Below are 19717 nucleotides of genomic sequence, written 5' to 3' on the forward strand. Positions count from 1 at the left end.
CTGCTCGCCTGGCTCGGCGGATGGCAGGTAAGCAGTGCATGAAGCTGGTGTACATCTGAATCCAGCACACACCAGGGAGGAAATATCTGCTGACAGCTAGTCACAACATGCGTTTCAACATGATAAATTCCTTATCCATTACAACAACTGTCATGGAGTACGCAAGACCGGCTTCCTGGAAAGCCAATATCTCACTTGTCGCTCACTATTAAAAGATGACGTGTGGGAAAATGAATGCGTCTGCTGAGCAATATATAAGAAGCTGCTGGTGCGGTGCCGCAGTGATGGCAGAGTGGAGGAGCCGGGGGGGGGGGGGGAGGGCTCAGTTGTGTGTTAGATGGGCTTGTCAGACCATATTATTTACTTTGTTCGATTACATTATTTACTTATTTATTGGCCGGTGTGTGCGTCTCTGTGGTATATATTAATTATTGCTTTGATGCTTGCATTGCCCATAATGCAGTGGTTTAAAACACCATATAGCAGGGAACAGGTTCATCTGAAAACATTTTATGGTTGTCTGTGAAATATGAGTTTTGTCATCATAATAAAAGCCCCCATACCACATTGCAGAGCTATATAAAACATTTGCCATGGTTTACTAGGATTATGCAGCATGGAGGACCAAATTATGCGGCAAGGTTATCTAAATATGTGGGACTAAATCTAACTGATGTTCCAGGATTAGTTTGAACTGGAAACAACATTTTACAAACTATACTTGCAAACTATATGGCAAATGCATTAAATCCATAAACACTGCTATGGCATAAATCCAATCACCATTATCTAATCCTTATAATTATATTCAAATGTCAATTATTATCTGCACTTTGAAGAAAATGGCTATTCCAAGTTAACTTCCTGAAAATAAACGTATAAAATATATATTGATAGTTAGCATATTTGGATTTTTATTTTTGGGGGGGGGGTCGTGCTGATGTGCGAATCCATCCGAAAATTGAAAAAACGAAGCGCGTGCTCCAGCGCTTCATTTTTAAAAGCCCCTGGGTGGGCCAGGTCCTGGGGGCACTTTGATTTATGTAGCGGGGGCCCGCGGGGGCCACCGCAGCCCAGAGGACTGCCACCTCCCTGGGGCTTTCTAATTTATTCCCGGGGGGCAAGTGGCCCCCCGCAGCCCGGGGACTGCTACCTCCCCGGGGCTTCTAATCAATAAGGGTGTGGGACCTCGCGAGGGATGGCGTCCACGGGGCCAGAAGTGGCCACGCAGCCCCCATCCCATAATAAAATAAAAAAGACCACGTGTTCTAGTGCTCAGCCTTTCATCTTTTAGGAGCAGGCAACCATGCTGCTACATCAGTTTAGCAATTTTAGACTTTAAACTACTGTTTAATTTGCACTGGGGTCTACCAGTGTGCACATGGTCACTTAATCATTAGCACTTGCTCTTTGGGGATGCTGTGTAACAGACTCGTCAGGGAATATGCTGCTTCTGTTTTGTAACACACAACACACAAATCGGCGAGTGTAACGATGCAAAGGCACAAGCCCACATGGACGGACAGCACAGCGTGAAGAGAGCCTGCTGCGGAGACCACGTGTTCTAGCGCTCAGCCTTTCATCTTTTAGGAGCAGGCAACCATGCTGCTACATCAGTTTGGCAATTTTAGACTTTAAACTACTGCTTAATTTGCGCCAGGGTCTACCAGTGTGCACATGGGCACTTAATCATTAGCCCTTGCTCATTGGGCGTGCTGTGTAACAGACTCGTCAGGGAATATGCTGTTTCTCTTTTATAACACACAACACACAAACCGGCGAGTGTAATGATGTTCAGGCACAAGCCCACATGGACAGACAGCTCAGTGTGGAGAGAGCCTGCTGCAGAGGCCATGTGTTCTAGGGCTCAGCCTTTCATCCTTTAGGAGCAGGCAACCATGCTGCTGCATCAGTTTGGCAATTTTAGACTTTAAACTACTGCTTAATTTGCGCTGGGGTCTACCAGTGTGCACATGGGCACTTAATCATTAGCACTTTCTCTTTGGGCATGCTGTGTAACAGCCTCATTAGGGAATATACTGTTTCTCTTTTATAACACACAACACACAAAAACTTGCGAGTGTAATGATGCTAAGGCACAAGCCCACATGGACGGACAGCTCAGTGTGAAGAGAGCCTGCTACAGAGACCACGGGCCCGATTCAAAGAACTAACTTAAGACAAAATCCTAAACTTACTACCATTTTGGTATTCACAGAAGGCACTTACTCATTTTGGTATTCACAGAAGGCACTTACTCATTTCGGTATTCACAGAAGTTAGGAGTTCTAACTTTAGGACTCCTAAATGCCTTCTGTGAATACCGAAAGTCTTAAAATTAGGATGTTTCTCAATTTAGTAGTAGTAAAGTTAGGACTCCTAACTTTAGGACTTCTAAATGCCTTCTGTGAATACCGAAAGCCTTAAAATTAGGACTTTTCTCAGTTTAGTAGTAGTATAGTTAGGACTTCTAAGTTTAGGACTCCTAAATGCCTTCTGTGAATACCGAAAGTCTTAAAATTAGGATTTTTCTCAATTTAGTAGTAGTAAAGTTAGGACTCCTAACTTTAGGACTCCTAAATGCCTTCTGTGAATACCAAAAGCCTTAAAATTAGGATTTTTCTCAGTTTAGTAGTGAGGTTCCGTGAGAATCGGAACGACATTTTTGATATGTTCGAATATGGACGAGTTTGGTATCTACGAACCGCAAATGACGAGTTTAGTGGGTGTACGCGTTTTCGCTACGCTATCATGTATGGTTCGTCTTATTTGTGGGTATGTCCATCTGAACCCTCGGGTTCCATTTTGGATACGACGTCCATTTTGTCTCTTGCCCTCAAGTAGTCAGCGAACGGACATTGTCCGCTTCGTGACCCTGGGATTCCCAAGCTTTCGTGGAGGACACATGTTCCTTTGAAGGTGTCTTTATGATGAGGGGGATGACACGGCAAGGGTAGATGGCCCTGCTCGAGGCTCATCTTCCCATGCTAGTCTATTGTTTCAGTCGTGCATACATTAGTCACGAGCTCTTTGATCCTGCAATCAAGTTTCTGATATTGCTCTCTACACTGTTTTCTAAACTGTTATGCATCTTTGCTCTTCCTTTGCATCTGTTTCTGTCCCTTCCTCTAATTCGTTACGGTCAGAATGGAATGTGTTTAATGTGCTTTTACAGTTGGGAACCTGCAATGCCGCTGTAATTATGTCTCGGGTTTCTGAAACCATGAATGCAATCTTTTTGAAGTTTATTATGGGAACTGAGTTGTAACCTTTGTCTGCCATACTGATCATGACGAAAATGTGTATAAAAGGAGCGATCCACTTGTGCAATTTGAAGCAGTCTCTCAGAACCTACACGCTGTGTACTTCTTGCGATTTCTGTATCCCTGCAGTAAATAAATGCTGATCTTTGACGCCGCAGGAAGTGTCCCGTGTCTCTGTGTTTTGTACGCCGGAACAGGTAACCCACGAAGGTTTCAGGTGTTGTCCTCTGGCACCGCTGGGTTCTAGAATAGCCCAGTCCTTCAGTTGGCACCCAACGTGGGGCGACATCAGTGGTACCGGTCCAAAGACGGACGATCGTGAGGAACTTCGTGTGAAATCTCCGAGGGAAGGTGCACCCCGCTTCATCGATCCAGTTGTCGAAATAAGTGGCCCGAAGACTTTTCCCGCGAAGATTCCCGCCTCCTGACGGCTGCGACGGACTGATGCCCTGACTGTCGACCTGTTTTGGCGCCTGGCGTTGTCCTTTGTACGGCGAGACGATAGACGGGCCTTCCTGGTGACGCCATTGCTCTTTCAGTTAAGTATTTGTGGGTCGCTCCCAGAGTAGACTTGGTTGTTTGCATGGTTCCATTGCATTTGTGGTTCTTAGTTGTTGGTTCTTAGTTGTTGGGTTTTATTTGACAATTGCAATTGCCAAAAACCGAGGGTCTTGCATTTTTGCGAGGACATCGTAATTCGATAGCCCTTGAAGTTTGTAAACTCGGTCAGCGTGCACGATGCCTGGCCGTAGTGCTTTGTTTGGTTTCTTTCAATGTTGCAGCACGGATTCCCGACTGGAGGATTCGTGTCCGATACCTCCCGTCGGAACTCCAATTTATGAGCTCTATAGCCGCCATGGCGTAGGTCCTATTGTATATAATGAATATTGGATTCGTTACACTAAAAAAGATGGTGTTCTTAGTTGGCCACCTCATGGTAGTTTCGAAACTGCAATATTGGATAACCTTGAAGCTAAATTATTTAAAAAGAAGGCTAGGCCGGCCATGTTTGATTCCTTTCGGTTATGGCGTAAGGAGGCCAAGCAGAAAGAAATTAAACAGTCTAAGAAGAATAAGAGAGAAGGTGTTATTGCGGTAATGTGAAATGCTGAACAGTATCAGCGAGACAAGGATGAGAAGGAGCAGGAAGTTTCTGCTAGATTGCATCATATGGCGGTGGATGGATGTTATCCGGTTCTACCGTCTAGTTCTGATAAGACGGGAGAAGAAACAGTCGAGGATCCATTATTGTCTTATCTATTGAAATCACCACCTCCCTATGCACCAGATACTGTGGGTCCTGTGATTCCTCCTGCTCCTCAACCTGCTGTCTTAGTGGCTGCTGGTCAGCCTGTCGGTCCTCCTGTTCTTCCGAATCCCATTGTGCCGCAAATTGTCCATCCTCCTCTGCCAGTTCTTCTTCCTACTGCTCCTCTGCCTGTACCTTTTCAGCCTATTGTTGTTACTACTCCTGCTATCTCGACTACTTCTACTGTTTCTACGGTTACCCCTAATGTCGCTACTCCTGTGCTTCCTCCTTCTTCTCCTTCTGTCCGTAGTCGCCTATTTAGTGCTGTCGCTAATCTCTATTCTCCGCTTTTTGGGCCGATACTTGGGTCCGATCTTTCTGATGCCTCGCAGAGGCGTAGTCAAATTCCTGATGGTAGAGAACGTGAGTCGTTAGTGAAACTAGCGCGTAAATGGATTAGTTATCCTGCAAAGTACACTTCGCGTATAGTTTTCGAGACGTTCTCTCAGTATAATGAGCCCACACAGAGATTTGTGTATGAGGAAATGTGTACATTTTTGAGAGAAGTGTTGGATAATGATGCGGTACATGATATGCCGCCCGAGATTACTGACCTTCAGAATCGATTTTCGAGTGGTATGATTGTGGGCGCTAATGTTCGACATGCTTTAGATCGTCTGTTATCTTTCCGATCTACGGTAGCACCTCGAGCATTGTTTACGGGTGAAGCTGAGGAGCGGATGGCACAATCTGGTCAGTACCCTATGCGGGAAGTTCCTCCAGTGTGGATGCCAGGTGATCCTGCTGCTAACCCTGCCATTCTACCACACTTTCAGAGAGTTTGGATACACCTCCCATGGAAGCGATCGGAAGTGTTGCAGGTGAAGCAAACTTTGCCTGACCCCCGCAAAAATCCGGCAGGTTATAATAAGGAGTTATCGCAATTAGTGGTTGCTACTATTATGAACCTTGCCGACATCGATATGTTATTTGGTAATGTAGTACCGCAACCGATTTGGGCAAAGATCCGCCAAGAGAATCACGTAGCCGAGTTGGGCGGTGATTGGGTTGCTCTTGCTGCGGCTGACGCACGGCAAGTTGGTGGGGCTAAGCCTGAGCAGCTCATTGAGAATCTGCCCCAGAGGATAATTACACTTATGAAGACGCTTATGCCAGCCATGAGAGTTAACTGGGACAAACTGTCCGCGTGCAAACAAAAGAAGGACGAGAGTGTCTCCGATTTCTTTACTAGATTTGAGGAGGCGTTCATCGATCACAGTGGTCAGGATATGAGCACTGAGGGAGGCCAGCGACTGTTTGTTGATAAATTTGTATCAAATCTGTTGCCTGAATTAAGCAACAAATTGAAGAACTCTGAGAGTTCGTGGGCTGTTTCTACCACTGCTCAAATATTGGCGACGGCCCAATACTATGAAAATAGAGAGAAAGAGGAGAGCGAACGTGCAGATAAGAAAACGAAGGATCTTAAAACTAAGGTCTTATTGCAGCAAGCGTATCCTCCGCGCTCGATTCAAAATGACTCGCAACAGCAACATCGATTACAGCCGCAGTTTCCTAGGTCACAACCGCGTACTGCCTCCTCTATACCACGACCTATGTTGGGGTATAATCAATGTGCATATTGTAGGGGTGAGGGCCATCTGAAGTTTAATTGTCCAGTTTTGCGTGACCGAAACAATGGCGTTTCGGCTCGTGGAGGTCGTAGTGGTCCTCAACAAGCATCACGTGGTAGAGGTCGCGGTGTTACTCAGAATCAGGATGAGCGTTTTGCTGCCTCAGCAGACTCGCAAAAATTGCTTTGATCGCCGCGATTTATCGGCTGGTAGATCTACACAGTATCATGTGGATGACTATTATGCCGAGCATGATGTTGCTGCTGACGGTACTTATTAGGACAGCCATAGACAAAGAAAGGGAGTGGTATCAGTTCCGGTTGATCAGAGAGGGCCTTACGTCGCAGTTGCCACAATGGGCGTAGTTGAACCCTTTTTGCTGGATACTGGTGCAGCGAAAAGTTCCATTATGCATTCGAAACTCCCTGGCGCGCCTTTGTCTGCCTTCACGAATGTTTCAGTTGGATTCTCTGGCGCCCCTGTTAGCAATCCAGTTTCTTGTCCGTTGCCCCTTACGATTGGGTCTTGTGAGTTAAATGCTCCTTTGCTTTTGACTACTGGTTGTGGTGAGAATCTTTTGGGCCTGGATTTATTGAAGCGGTTACACGCGACTTTGTATTGTTCTCCTGCGGGAGTGGAGCTTACGTTGGGTCAGAAAGTGATCTCGCCTATGTATTTGTCGACTGATAAGCTCCCACCGGAATTGAATTCTCTTCCTAAGTCTTTATGGGCGACGGGTCCCAATGACGTGGGCCTGTTGGACATACCGCCTTATGTTGTTCAGCTGAAATCACATGTGCGACTACGCATTCCCCAGTATCGTATCTCTCTTGATGGAGAGCGAGCACTATTAGCGATCATTTATGATTTGATCGATAAGGATGTCACCGAAGAAACTCGGGGTAACGTGTGTAATAGTCCTGTGTTACCTATTTTGAAACGAACTGATCCATCCAAGCCTCCTGTGTATCGTTTTGTTATTGATTTGAGGGAGGTTAATTAAATTGTGATTCCACAATTTCCCGTGGTGCCTGACATTACGGCTTTGCTGACTCTGATTCCAGCTTCTGCGTCTTGGTTCTCGGTAATAGATCTGAAGAATGCCTTCTTTAGCATTCCGATTGCTGAGGAAAGCAGAGATCTATTCGGTTTCTCATTAGGTGGTCGCAGCTTCCGGTTTAAACGCGCACCTCAGGGCTACTGTGAGAGTCCATCGATCTACAGCCAAGCTCTTAAGAGTCAACTTGATGCGTTTGTGTTACCAGCTGGTGCGGCCTTGATTCAGTACGTTGATGATCTGTTGGTAGCTGCTGACACTGAACAGATTTGCAAAACTGCTACAGTATCACTGTTACAGCATCTATGTGACTTACATCACAAGGTGTCACCTTCTAAACTGCAATATTGTTGTCAAGAAGTAACCTATCTAGGTCACTTATTGTCAAAGGAGGGAAGAAGGTTGACCCCAGAAAGAATTGCAGCGATTGCCCGAATGACTGTGCCAACAACTCAGAGAGATGTGCGTGCCTTTCTAGGTATCACGTCATACTGCAGACAGTGGATCCCAAACTTTTCACTGTTAGTGAAGCCATTGATAGCTCTTACGTGCAAGGATGTTTCAACTCCTTTGCCATGGACGGAAGAATGTCAGAAAAGTTTTTCTGAACTACGTGATGCGTTGTGTTCGGCTCCTGTGTTAGGTACTCCTGATTACAGTAAACCGTTTACACTATACGTTCACGAGAGAGAAGGTTGTGCGTTGAGTGTTTTGACGCAACAATTTGGTGGTAAGCAGCGTCCATGTGCATATTTTTCCTCGACCTTAGACCCGGTAGCTAGAGCGTTGCCGAGTTGCTTGAGAGCGACAGCGGCAGCTGCGGTGTCTATTCGACAATCCGCAGGTCTGGTTATGGAGAATATGCTCACAGTGATGGTTCCGCATGCAGTTGACACTCTCCTGAATCGTACAAAAACTCAACATTTGACGAGTGCAAGGTTGTCTGGGTATGAGTTGACGCTTTTGGCAAGTCATATACAGATCAAGCGTTGTAATGTGCTGAATCCGGCGACATTGTTGCCGACTATTATGGAATCAGATGATGTACCACCACATGATTGCTATTTACGAACTGAGGAAGAGACGAAGGGTCGTGTGGACCTGAAAAACACACCATTGATAGACCCCGATGGCACTTTGTATGTTGATGGTGCATGTTTTAAGTTGCCGAATGGTGACATGACGACTGCGTATGATGTAGTGACGTTGAGTACGGTTGTGGAAACTGCGAGATTGAGTCAGAATTCAGCACAAGCGGCAGAGTTGATTGCGTTGACGAGAGCGTGTGTCTTGTCTAAGGGAAAGCGAGTGAATGTATTTACCGACAGTCAGTATGCGTTTGGTGTTGCGCATAGCTTTGGTCGATTGTGGAAAGAGAGAGGATTTATGACATCGCATGGTACGAAGATCCAACATGGACAGCTTGTGAATGATCTTTTGGATGCACTTACATTGCCTAAACAGGTGGCAATAATTAAATGTAGTGCGCATCGGAAGGTTACGGATGATGTTGGTCGTGGTAATGCATTTGCGGATGAAATTGCTAAGGAAACGGCTAAGAATCTTGCGTCCCGAATGTATGTTACGAGTTCAGTGAGATGGCCGACGGAGACTGGTATGTGTGAAGATACTGTTGAGAGCGTGAAAGCAATTCAGAATGAGGCCACTGAAACTGAAAAGACCAGGTGGAAAGAAAGTACGGGGAAGTTAGACACCCATGGATGTTGGATTGACTTGTCGGAATGTCAGAGGTGGATGTTACCAGATGCATATGTGCTAGCTGTTGTGACTATGGCTCACGGTTTGTCACATATTAGCGCGAAAGGTATATGTAAGTTATTATCTCCTGTATGGAAGAATGATGGTATCGCTAAATGTGCTGAGAGGGTGGTTAAGAATTGTATGGTGTGTTTGATGTATAATCCTGGCAAGGGCACTCCCACTCCACCTGGCCATTTTGCCCCTCCTACATGTCCCTTTGAAGTTATCCAGCTGGATTTTATCCATATGGAGAGATGCAATAACCTGAAGTATGTTTTAGTTGTGGTTTGTGCGTTCTCCAGATGGATAGAGGCTTATCCTCTTAAGGATAATACTGCCCTGTCCACAGCGAAGGTCCTACTGAAGGAATACTTTCCTCGGTATGGAATGCCACGGATTGTATGGTCAGATAATGGAAGTGAGTTTGTGGGAAGTGTGATGCAGAGTGTGTGTAAGGGCCTTGGAATTCGACAGAAATTCCATAGCGCCAACCATCCTCAGGCTGCGGATTTGGTTGAAGGGTACAATGGTACTCTGAAACTAAAACTTGCCAAGATACAAGCTACGACTGGTTTGTCATGGCCCGATGCTCTGCCTCTGGCTCTCTTGTCGACCAGGGCGACTGTGCACTCTCGAGTAGGGCTTAGCCCATATGAGATTGTGTTCGGCCGCCCTGCGAACGTTTGGGGAGTCCCGAGGCCTAAGGCCTATGATAGCCTTGAGTATCCGATGTTAATTGACTATCTTCATGATCTGACTGCTAAACTAAGGTTACTTCATCAACAGGTCTTTGAAGCTTTACCGGCACAGACAGAGGGTCCTGGACATCGGCTCCGACCGGGTGACTGGGTTGTTACCCGCAATTTTGGCAGAAAACGCAATCTGGAGCCAAGATTTGTGGGCCCTTTTCAAGTGTTGTTAGCAACAAGGATTGCAGTTCGGTTGGAAGGTAGAAAGAACTGGGTGCCTGCCGCCCATACCAAGAAGGTTTTGATCCCTTCACCAGCAGATAGTTGGGTGAGAGCTAATATTGTGACAACTGAAACTGAGACCCCTCTACGTTACGTGCCGTTTAGTGATGCTCAACCTGTGGTAGATAATTCATTGCAGTCGGACACATTTGTTGAATCGTCAGTTTTGGAGAACTCAAGGTCTGAATCGTCATCTGATCGATTGAACACTGTTTCACCAGTTGAACAATTATTTGAAGAGCAGACTCGACCTGGAAGAAGCCGATATTTTCTTCGTTCACGCAACAAAGATTAATAAAATTTTTCTGTATTTTTCCTTACTGTTGCCACGAACATTGAGCCCGATTACATCCTTTTCTGATTATTGTATTTCTTTTTATGTGTACTTTTTACAGCCAAGAGATTTTTTATTAAGTTGAATGTGTGTTTAAAAATCTATCATCCGGGTTAAACGTAGGGCCGTGCGGGTGCTCCCTTCTGTTTAGCAGGTTCCGGACACTAGGTCAGTTACCCTTTTGTCGATTCCTGGGAATTCCTGGGAATTGATAATCGCTACTCAGAACGAAGTGCGTCAAGAACGTACGGACGGTTTTTAGAGGATGTCATTCTCTAAGCTGTTGGAAGAAGAAGGGATGTCGGCGCAAAGGCCACAATTGCATAAGATTGTGCGAACGAAATGTTTTTTGTTTCAGGTGTTTCTACTGTTTCTGACTGTTTCTATGCTATTGGTGGGAGGAGTGTATTATGGGATACAGTTGTTATTACCTTCCATTTCGCCTACTTTTCCTCCTAAACTGAGTACCATGACTACTGTTTCTCCACATTCCTTTCATCCTCTGCCTCAACATGAACAGGTTAGACGTGCGGAGTTCATGAATAACTCCTTTGTTCAACTCCTACATCAGCATCAATTGGTGATGAATACTACCAACTGTTGGGTGTGTGGGTTAATGCCACATACCATGGATAGGGGCATCCCGTATTTGGTTCTTCCTTACAGTTCCCAAGGGTCAGCGCGAGCCTTTCAAACTATGTTTTGTAGTGCACTAGATTCCTACCCCAGTCGAGAGCCACGTTCCGCAAACTTTGGTTCTGGTCCGTACCACAAGCCTTTGCCGATAGCGATTGCTGATTTAGATAGAGATATTATCGATCCATCGCTTATTCCAGATGAAGAGGTACGAGCATACAAAGACCTGAGTGAGACGGAGTATAGTACATCAGTGGGTGATAGACAGCTCAAAAGTTCGTCTCCGATATGGATCGTACCCCACCTCGGTAACTTCTGCTTGAAAGGTCTTGGTCGAAATCCGAGAGCCCAGCTTGGAGAGAGTGCTTGTACTGACACGTACGTCTTACCGATGCTCTCTTCCCCTGTTTTTCTGACTGCCAAGGGTACCTATTTCGTATGTTATGAGCGTGCCTATACATGGTTGCCTCGTGACTTCTCGGGTACCCGTTATATTGCAAATCTTTTGCCACCGACCTTTACGGTCGGCTCAGACTATCACAAGATCAGAGTTGTGAGAGGCGTTATTAGCAAAGAGGACACTGCGGGTCAAGAAGCAGGAGACTTCTTTAAGGGTTTCTTGCCGTTTTGGGGACCTATGGTTAATAGTAGGAACCTGAGACAGTTGACCCGTGTGGTGGAATTAACTGCTAACATAACTGCGAGTGCTCTTGGTAATTTAACAGCAGAACTTCAGACGGATAGACTTATGACGTTGCAGAACCGTATGGTTCTAGACGTTGTTCTTGCAGATAGAGGTGGTGTGTGCAAGGTGATTCATTCGAGCTGTTGCATTTTTATTCCTGACAACGCTCCAACCGTTTACCAGGCCATTTCAAAGTTGCATAAAATTTCTGAGTCCATACACGTGGACGAGGGTAATTGGACGCTTCTAGGATGGTTTTGGGGCCTGATATCAACTTGGGGTTGGAAGATTCTGATGATCGTGGGGGTTGTTGTAACGTTTCTGTTTACGTGTTGTCTTTGCGTGCAGTGTGGTCCGGCCTTATGTGGCCTCTGTGCTACAACGTGTATAAGACGGCCATCAGTCACCAAAGAGACGTTGACGGATAGAATAATGTTCCAGCAACACCTGAACGGTTTGATGAATATCGAAATTGATTCTGATCTCGACTAGTGCTTGCCTACATGAGGGCAAAAGGAGCGTCTGAGGTTCCGTGAGAATCGGAACGACATTTTTGATATGTTCGAATATGGACGAGTTTGGTATCTACGAACCGCAAATGACGAGTTTAGTGGGTGTACGCGTTTTCGCTACGCTATCATGTATGGTTCGTCTTATTTGTGGGTATGTCCATCTGAACCCTCGGGTTCCATTTTGGATACGACGTCCATTTTGTCTCTTGCCCTCAAGTAGTCAGCGAACGGACATTGTCCGCTTCGTGACCCTGGGATTCCCAAGCTTTCGTGGAGGACACATGTTCCTTTGAAGGTGTCTTTATGATGAGGGGGATGACACGGCAAGGGTAGATGGCCCTGCTCGAGGCTCATCTTCCCATGCTAGTCTATTGTTTCAGTCGTGCATACATTAGTCACGAGCTCTTTGATCCTGCAATCAAGTTTCTGATATTGCTCTCTACACTGTTTTCTAAACTGTTATGCATCTTTGCATCTGTTTCTGTCCCTTCCTCTAATTCGTTACGGTCAGAATGGAATGTGTTTAATGTGCTTTTACAGTTGGGAACCGGCAATGCCGCTGTAATTATGTCTCGGGTTTCTGAAACCATGAATGCAATCTTTTTGAAGTTTATTATGGGAACTGAGTTGTAACCTTTGTCTGCCATACTGATCATGACGAAAATGTGTATAAAAGGAGCGATCCACTTGTGCAATTTGAAGCAGTCTCTCAGAACCTACACGCTGTGTACTTCTTGCGATTTCTGTATCCCTGCAGTAAATAAATGCTGATCTTTGACGCCACAGGAAGTGTCCCGTGTCTCTGTGTTTTGTACGCCGGAACAGGTAACCCACGAAGGTTTCAGGTGTTGTCCCCTGGCACCGCTGGGTTCTAGAATAGCCCAGTCCTTCAGTAGTAGTAAAGTTAGGAGTCCTAACTTTAGGACTCCTAAACTGAGAAAAATCCTAATTTTAAGACTTTCGGTATTCACAGAAGGCATTTAGGAGTCCTAAAGTTAGGACTCCTAACTTCTGTGAATACCGTAGTGAGTAAGTGTCTTCTGTGAATACCAAAATGAGTAAGTGCCTTCTGTGAATACCAAAATAGTAGTAAGTTTAGGATTTTGTCTTAAGTTAGTTCTGTGAATCGGGCCCCACGTGTTCCAGCGCTCAGCCTTTCAACTTTTAGGAGCAGGCAACCATTCTGCTACATCAGTTTGGCAATTTTAGACTTTAAACTACTGCTTAATTTGTGCCGGGGTCTACCAGTGTGCGCATGGGCCCTTACACATTAGCACTTGCTCTTTGGGTGTGTTGTGTAACAGACTCGTCAGGGAATATGCTGTTTCTGTTTTATAACACCTAACATACAAACCGACGAGTGTAATGATGCTGAGGTACAATCACACATGGATGGACAACTCAGTGTGAAGAGAGCCTGCTGCAGAGACCACGTGTTCTAGCGCTCAGCCTTTCATCCTTTAGGAGTAGGCAACCATGCTGCTACATCAGTTTGGCAATTTTAGACTTTAAACTACTGCTTAATTTGTGTTGGGGTCTACCAGTGCCAGTACCAAGCGAGCATTCCGAATGCAAAAGCTTTACATCCAAGATGGATACAATGGGTTAATTCTCTTGCTGCAACAGATGTTGAATATATTTTTGATCCTAATTTTAAAACACAAGCATTCCTGCAATATGAACACAAATGTCCTCTGCCTGTTGAGATTCTCCCTCTTGACCAGTATGAATTCATAATTTATACTGACGGATCAGCACAACCCGCTACGGAAAGTAAGCAAGCTTACCGTGCAGCCTGCGCGGTCGTTAAAGGTTGTATGCGCAATAGTAAATTCCGACCGATGGTCACTAAAACACAATCTCTAGGAGATTGAACAGCTCAGCGAGCTGAACTACAAGCATTCAAATTGGCACTTGAAAATACGGATCAGTAATTCCCCACACTTATAGTGTGCGATTCTTTTTACTGTGTACAATCATACAATTAATATTTACAGATTTGGCTTCAAAATGGTTTCAAAGATGCAAAAGGAGGCACAACCAAGCATAAAACCCTTTGGGAACAGGTAGTTCAGTTGCGAAACGGACTAAAAAACACTCATGTGATACACACGCTGAGTCATCAACGTGATGGCGTACACGTTGCAGAGAATTCATTGGTTGACGAAGCCACGAAGGGGGCTGTGCAAACCACTTCCGTAGCTGCGATCACTTATTCAAAAATGAAAATAGACAGTGAGATATTGTTGGATGTCAATGCTTCAAGCAAAGGCAGCGGTGCAGCATTACCTAAAAAGTTTCCACTCAAATACTTGTATATAATTGATGCGAACAGCGTTCCGTTTGCACGAATCCCTGGAGTGGGGGAGAGGGTAATTCCAAAATGGAACGAAGAGCAGCTTTGATTTATGAAGCACATCTGGGAGAGGGTCTGTCACATCAGAGGATCTCTAAAACAATTTTAACATTAAAAGAGATGTACTGGTGGCCTGGATTGAATACACTTATTCACATCTTCATCAATAACTGCATAGACTGCAATAGAGATCGCAGGGCAGAACGCCACCAGACACCAGGCTGCGAAGTAGCCTGCCCAGTACAGACACCATTGTTAGACAGCATTGGACTATCTACGTACAGGCGTCCTCTTGGACGAATGCAATCCCACAAACACTAAGTCAAGGTTCCTATGGATGTGGCCTCAGAGCTCGGCTGACGCTCGATCTGTTATAAAAGATTTGCAAGTCTTTATCGGCACATACGCAATAGGTATGCTACACTCTGACCAGGGCCCTGCGTTTAGCTCTCGGGCTCACAAAGAAACCATGGCCAGTTTGCGCGTTGCATTGCGGTACTCCTCTCCATTCCATCCTGAGGGAAGTTCGGTTGTGGAAAGGAAAAACCGGGACATAAAGCGGTCTATAACAGCTAGGGTATTAGGTTCGGGTGATGGGTGGGTTAAACATCTTTATGGGGTCCAACGCTCATTAAACAATTTGCCAAGATGTTCTCTAGGGGGGGTCACTCCATATGAGGTCCTATTTGGGACAAGAATGTAGGTTCCTGATCTCGAATGTAAAGGCACAGTGGTGGAAAATAAACCATTTGATATCAAAGATCGTTTGGCTGTTTTACAGGACTTAAATGAGCTAAGATCGAAACAAAGCAACGTGTTCCTGAAGCCAACCACCACTTAGGATAATCCAGCTATCCCAGCAAGGCCTGTCTGGATCCCAAAGCTCGGGGATCTAGTCAGAGAGAAGATCGCGGACAAGAAGGAATTTGGGCCTTCTTACAGACAACCGGTACCTGTCCTAGCAATCCACGGATCAAGAACAGTACTTCTGCCGCCCCTTGCTAGTAAAAAGGAGAAAAGATTTGTGTCCATCGACCTCATCAAACCACACTATGTGGCCGATACTAAGCAGTAGGCCATGTGGACTCCGACCAAGTAGCAGACGCACTCCTCTAGCTACTATCCAAGAGGTTCAAACTGAAAGACTCATCACCATTGAGAATCCAACAGTAAGAAATGAAGGACTAAGCAACAATGCTATGGAACTTATTCCTCTTGAAACCCAAATAACAGTTCGTCCTGATACACCGGACTACACCAACGTAGCAAGTGATCCACTGGTTCCAGCGATTTCAACGAATCCTGGTGCAATTCCAACCATTGACAGAACTGCTTCTGGCTACTTCATTAACTTTGATACTTTTTCTGAGGATCCCATCAAGCCTGAAAAGACGCCAGCAAAAATAACTTTCAAAGAACAAGCACAAGACTTTGTTCAACATGTGAAAAAGATTTATCTGGTTTCACCATGGATTAAACTATGGGTTATTACTGGAATATTTTTCTTTCTACTTTGGCTAGCTTTAGTAATAACTCTGAGCATGTTGATAGATGGAAGATATATTCCTTTGGACACAGGCAGTAAAAATGTGAACTTACTTTTGAAACCACACAAATCATCCCATTGTGAAGCAAGTGACTTGTCAGCAGTGAACATCACAGTCGTTCCTATACAAGATGGTATAGTTTGGGAAAAAACGGATTGTGATATATTTGTTCCGTCGGAACTTTTGAAGATTCATATTTATTTAAGATATCATTAAGTGACATTATTACCTCCAGTACCTATTATGATGATTGGGACTTTGAGACTGTTAATAACATGATGTCTGATCTAGAAAGGTCTGCTGCATTCTCTAACCATGAATACTTAGAGGGTTCAACCACTATGGTGATCATTTCTTGCATAAATCTGCAACACCTAGAAATATATTTATGTATAACCAATGAGAACATTGTCCTACACCACCAAGAGGTAGCTCAAAAACGTTTGAAATGAAGTCTCCATATTTTTTAGGGTACAATACATCCAATCCAGAAATGTTTTACTTTAAAAATGTGAACAAAACAGGAACGAAAAATATGTTAGCAAATACCAAACAGATTTATTCTGTAGCCTTTATTACTCAACTGTCTAGACAGGATTTCGACTTTTGGAAAGACACAATTGACACAAAATCTGTCTGGGGTACAAAAGATTGGCAAGTGCAGAGGATAGAAGCTTTGTTTAGAGCCTGCATCATCCCACAGCAGATAATGTTTTTGAATGACACTGTCCAATAAACGTCTTGCCTTGGTTTAGCCAAGATCAAAGACATGAACAAACTGTCCATACCTACACCTGCAAGTAATAGCACTACACAGGGTGTGGTCGACGTACATACTATCTTAGAAAACAACAGATCAGCTTCCGAATGGAAAAAATGGTTGCTCTGGCCCACAGACACAAACATCTGTTAAGAAAGATTCCTGAACAAAACACAAGGTTTCACAATCAATAGGCCAGACCCACGCTATGTTCAAAGACAGCATCCAGGGGTAGTAACAACGTACAGAGTAGGAAAATTATGCCTTGATTGGCTACAGACATCTACACTAGAGGATGTGAAACAACACTTATCTTTACTTAAAGAAGATGCAGACCATAGGGAATTCTTGCTAGGTCCAAGAAAACTGCGTCAAAAACGTTTCATATATGCCGGCATCAATGCTGCTTACAATGAAATATGGAAGGTTACCCAAGCAGACGCTGCAGAAAGAATATGAGAAATTGATCATATTAATTTAGAGAAATCTCTTGCTGTGGTCGACAATGGGTTAACGACTCTGCCATCCAGGATATATTCATTGGCCAAAATTGTATCCTCTGCTATAGACATTGTGGAACAAGATTTTGTCCTGCTGCGTCAAGGCCAGTCTCAATTACGTTCTATTCTGCTATTAGGCTGGATGCTACAAAACTTATGTGCAGGCTATGTGCCTTGGTGATTCATCAACACGTCTTCTCTGTTTTCTGATTACAATCTCACTGATAAACAGATCGAACTGGCACAAAGGGGAGCAAAGTATATAGTGCTGAGCATTGAAAAACTGGAAAAATTGCCATTTACGGTAGCAGAAAAACCAGCTACAGAATGGATCATACATGGCAAAATAACTCTGACTGTTACAACTTTCCATTTTCAGTATTGCCTTAAACACATGTCAGTAGGCAAATATGAAAGGTAGGGTAAAGAATACATCAGGACATCCTGGGATTTACCTTACACACACAGATGTTGGAGTGGGAGGCGTGAAGTGTTTATTAGCGGTACACACTGTAAAAATGCACTGAGTGGTTCACTCATGCGTCGGGATATTAGTTTACACGGGGCCTGCAGCGGTTCCACTGCAAATGTATCCTACCACCTACAAGGTTCACCAGCCGCTGTGATTAATCCAACGTTTGGACAATTTTCAAATGGGAGTTACCTCATGTTGAACGATCAGAGCTGTTGTGGCATGTTGCCAGGTATCCCATATCTAGTGACGGTTACTTCCAGGGTCAACTGCTGTATGCAAGTCTTGTTTCCCCAAATAGACACAGTCAGGGAGTCACCTTTATGGCCTTCACCGAACATCTCTTCTATACGAATTGATACTTTAAGCAGAATAAAAGCCATTCTTTTACAACAAACGTGCCTTTGACCTCGGCCAAAGAAACCTATGATCTACAAGTCGCAAGGACTTCGGCTGTGATACAGGCTCTGTTAAGGACAAATTGCCCTACACATTTCACAGAAATGTTGGGACGTATCTTTAACATGTCTGATACGAGCGGTATTGTGCATGTATTTAAGACCGTATGTTTGGAACTGTTAATACCTTTTCAAGCAGTCCTCGGAATCATTCCAAACTTCATGCACTCGGTGTTTGGTGGTCTGCCGCTATTTCTAGCACTCGTTGCAGGAATCCTATTTTTATTCCTACTGCTGCGCTATGGCAAGCCAATCCACCAGCGTCACTCCCTGGGGCTTGGAGAATGCTCTCCTGGAAAGGAAGTGTTGTGAGCGCATAGTACAACTATTGGGTTTACCTGTCTACGAGAACTAAATACCACATTGTTTCTGTCGTTCAGACCAATCTGGCAAGATGGCATCTTACCTGTTCTACGCTGCCTGCTTTGCGGTGAAGAATGCGTGCTAGACATCTGTCTAACACTCCCATCAGTCGTGCCAACGAATATCGATACTCTGCTGGACCTGATAACGGCCCATGCCATGTGTTGTCCCCAGAGGCTACCGATCCTGATGACGGCATTCATTGAGATCTCACAGACGCAACATGCTACTGCTGAGGTACGAGATGGATCAACAGGCACACAGGTATCAACAAACACTGCTACTGACAATGCATCACATCTATGTGCAGTTAGTCTTCTAAACGAGGTCATTGACCCATCACCGACAATAATAGACAACTTTTTGTCTACAGGATTAGAGGATTTCATGTTTTCCCCAGCATCTTCAAATAACTTTTGATTTGGCTCACAGTGTACCATGTAATCTATAAATTCGGCTTTCATTTTTTCAAAACAAAAAGACAAAATTTGGATCTTTCCTAAGATCGCACTTTTGTGAATATTGACTATTTCTTTTATGGCTTAAAGCTCTGCTTACAGTAGAACTATTCATAGAGAACAGACTTCTTTGAAACACTTCCAGGGACACATTGTCGACTTTTTCCACATTTATGTAATCATGATGTGAAATGGCTCTGAACTGTTTTTTCCTTTCTGTAACACTGGACTATTTCATTACATATGTGTCTATATATTTCTGTTCATTCACTTAGCATTCCCTGTAAATATATGCTTAGAATGAAACATTGCTTTAATATGTACAGCAACTTTGCATGTGCAGCAAACATTTAACAAGGACTCTTTTTAGTATGCTTTTACAAATGTTTTTAGTGAATACGTGATATTCAATTTATGTTTTTAGCATATTTAGCATTTAGTAATATCAATCATTCGTCAATAGAGTGGGTGTTGTGTTTCGATTTAGACACCCAAAATAGGCTTCCCTGAATCATGTCCTTATATAGGCACAATTCACATTGCCCTTATTTAGGCATTAAAACCCAGTCCTTAGTTAGGCATTAGCCTTGCTATCCAAATACAGGCATGGTCACCTACATCTGTCCATCCCGCGTCACAAAGTGTTCTTAGAAACCAGACCCTTAAGCCGAACAGGACTTTCCCTAGCTAGGATTATTGAT

General features: G+C 44.3%; 1 protein-coding gene across 1 annotated transcript; it reads left to right on the forward strand.

The window, feature by feature from the left end:
- Positions 1 to 10534: 10534 nt before the first annotated feature.
- On the forward strand, positions 10535 to 12082 carry LOC146859743 (endogenous retrovirus group PABLB member 1 Env polyprotein-like). The gene has a single exon (XM_085646113.1). It carries the CDS (start codon positions 10535 to 10537, stop codon positions 12080 to 12082), a length of 1548 nt encoding a protein of 515 aa, XP_085502239.1.
- Positions 12083 to 19717: the final 7635 nt, after the last annotated feature.

Source organism: Triturus cristatus, chromosome 3_1 (assembly GCF_964204655.1).
Source record: "Triturus cristatus chromosome 3_1, aTriCri1.1, whole genome shotgun sequence".
NCBI lineage: Eukaryota > Metazoa > Chordata > Amphibia > Caudata > Salamandridae > Triturus > Triturus cristatus.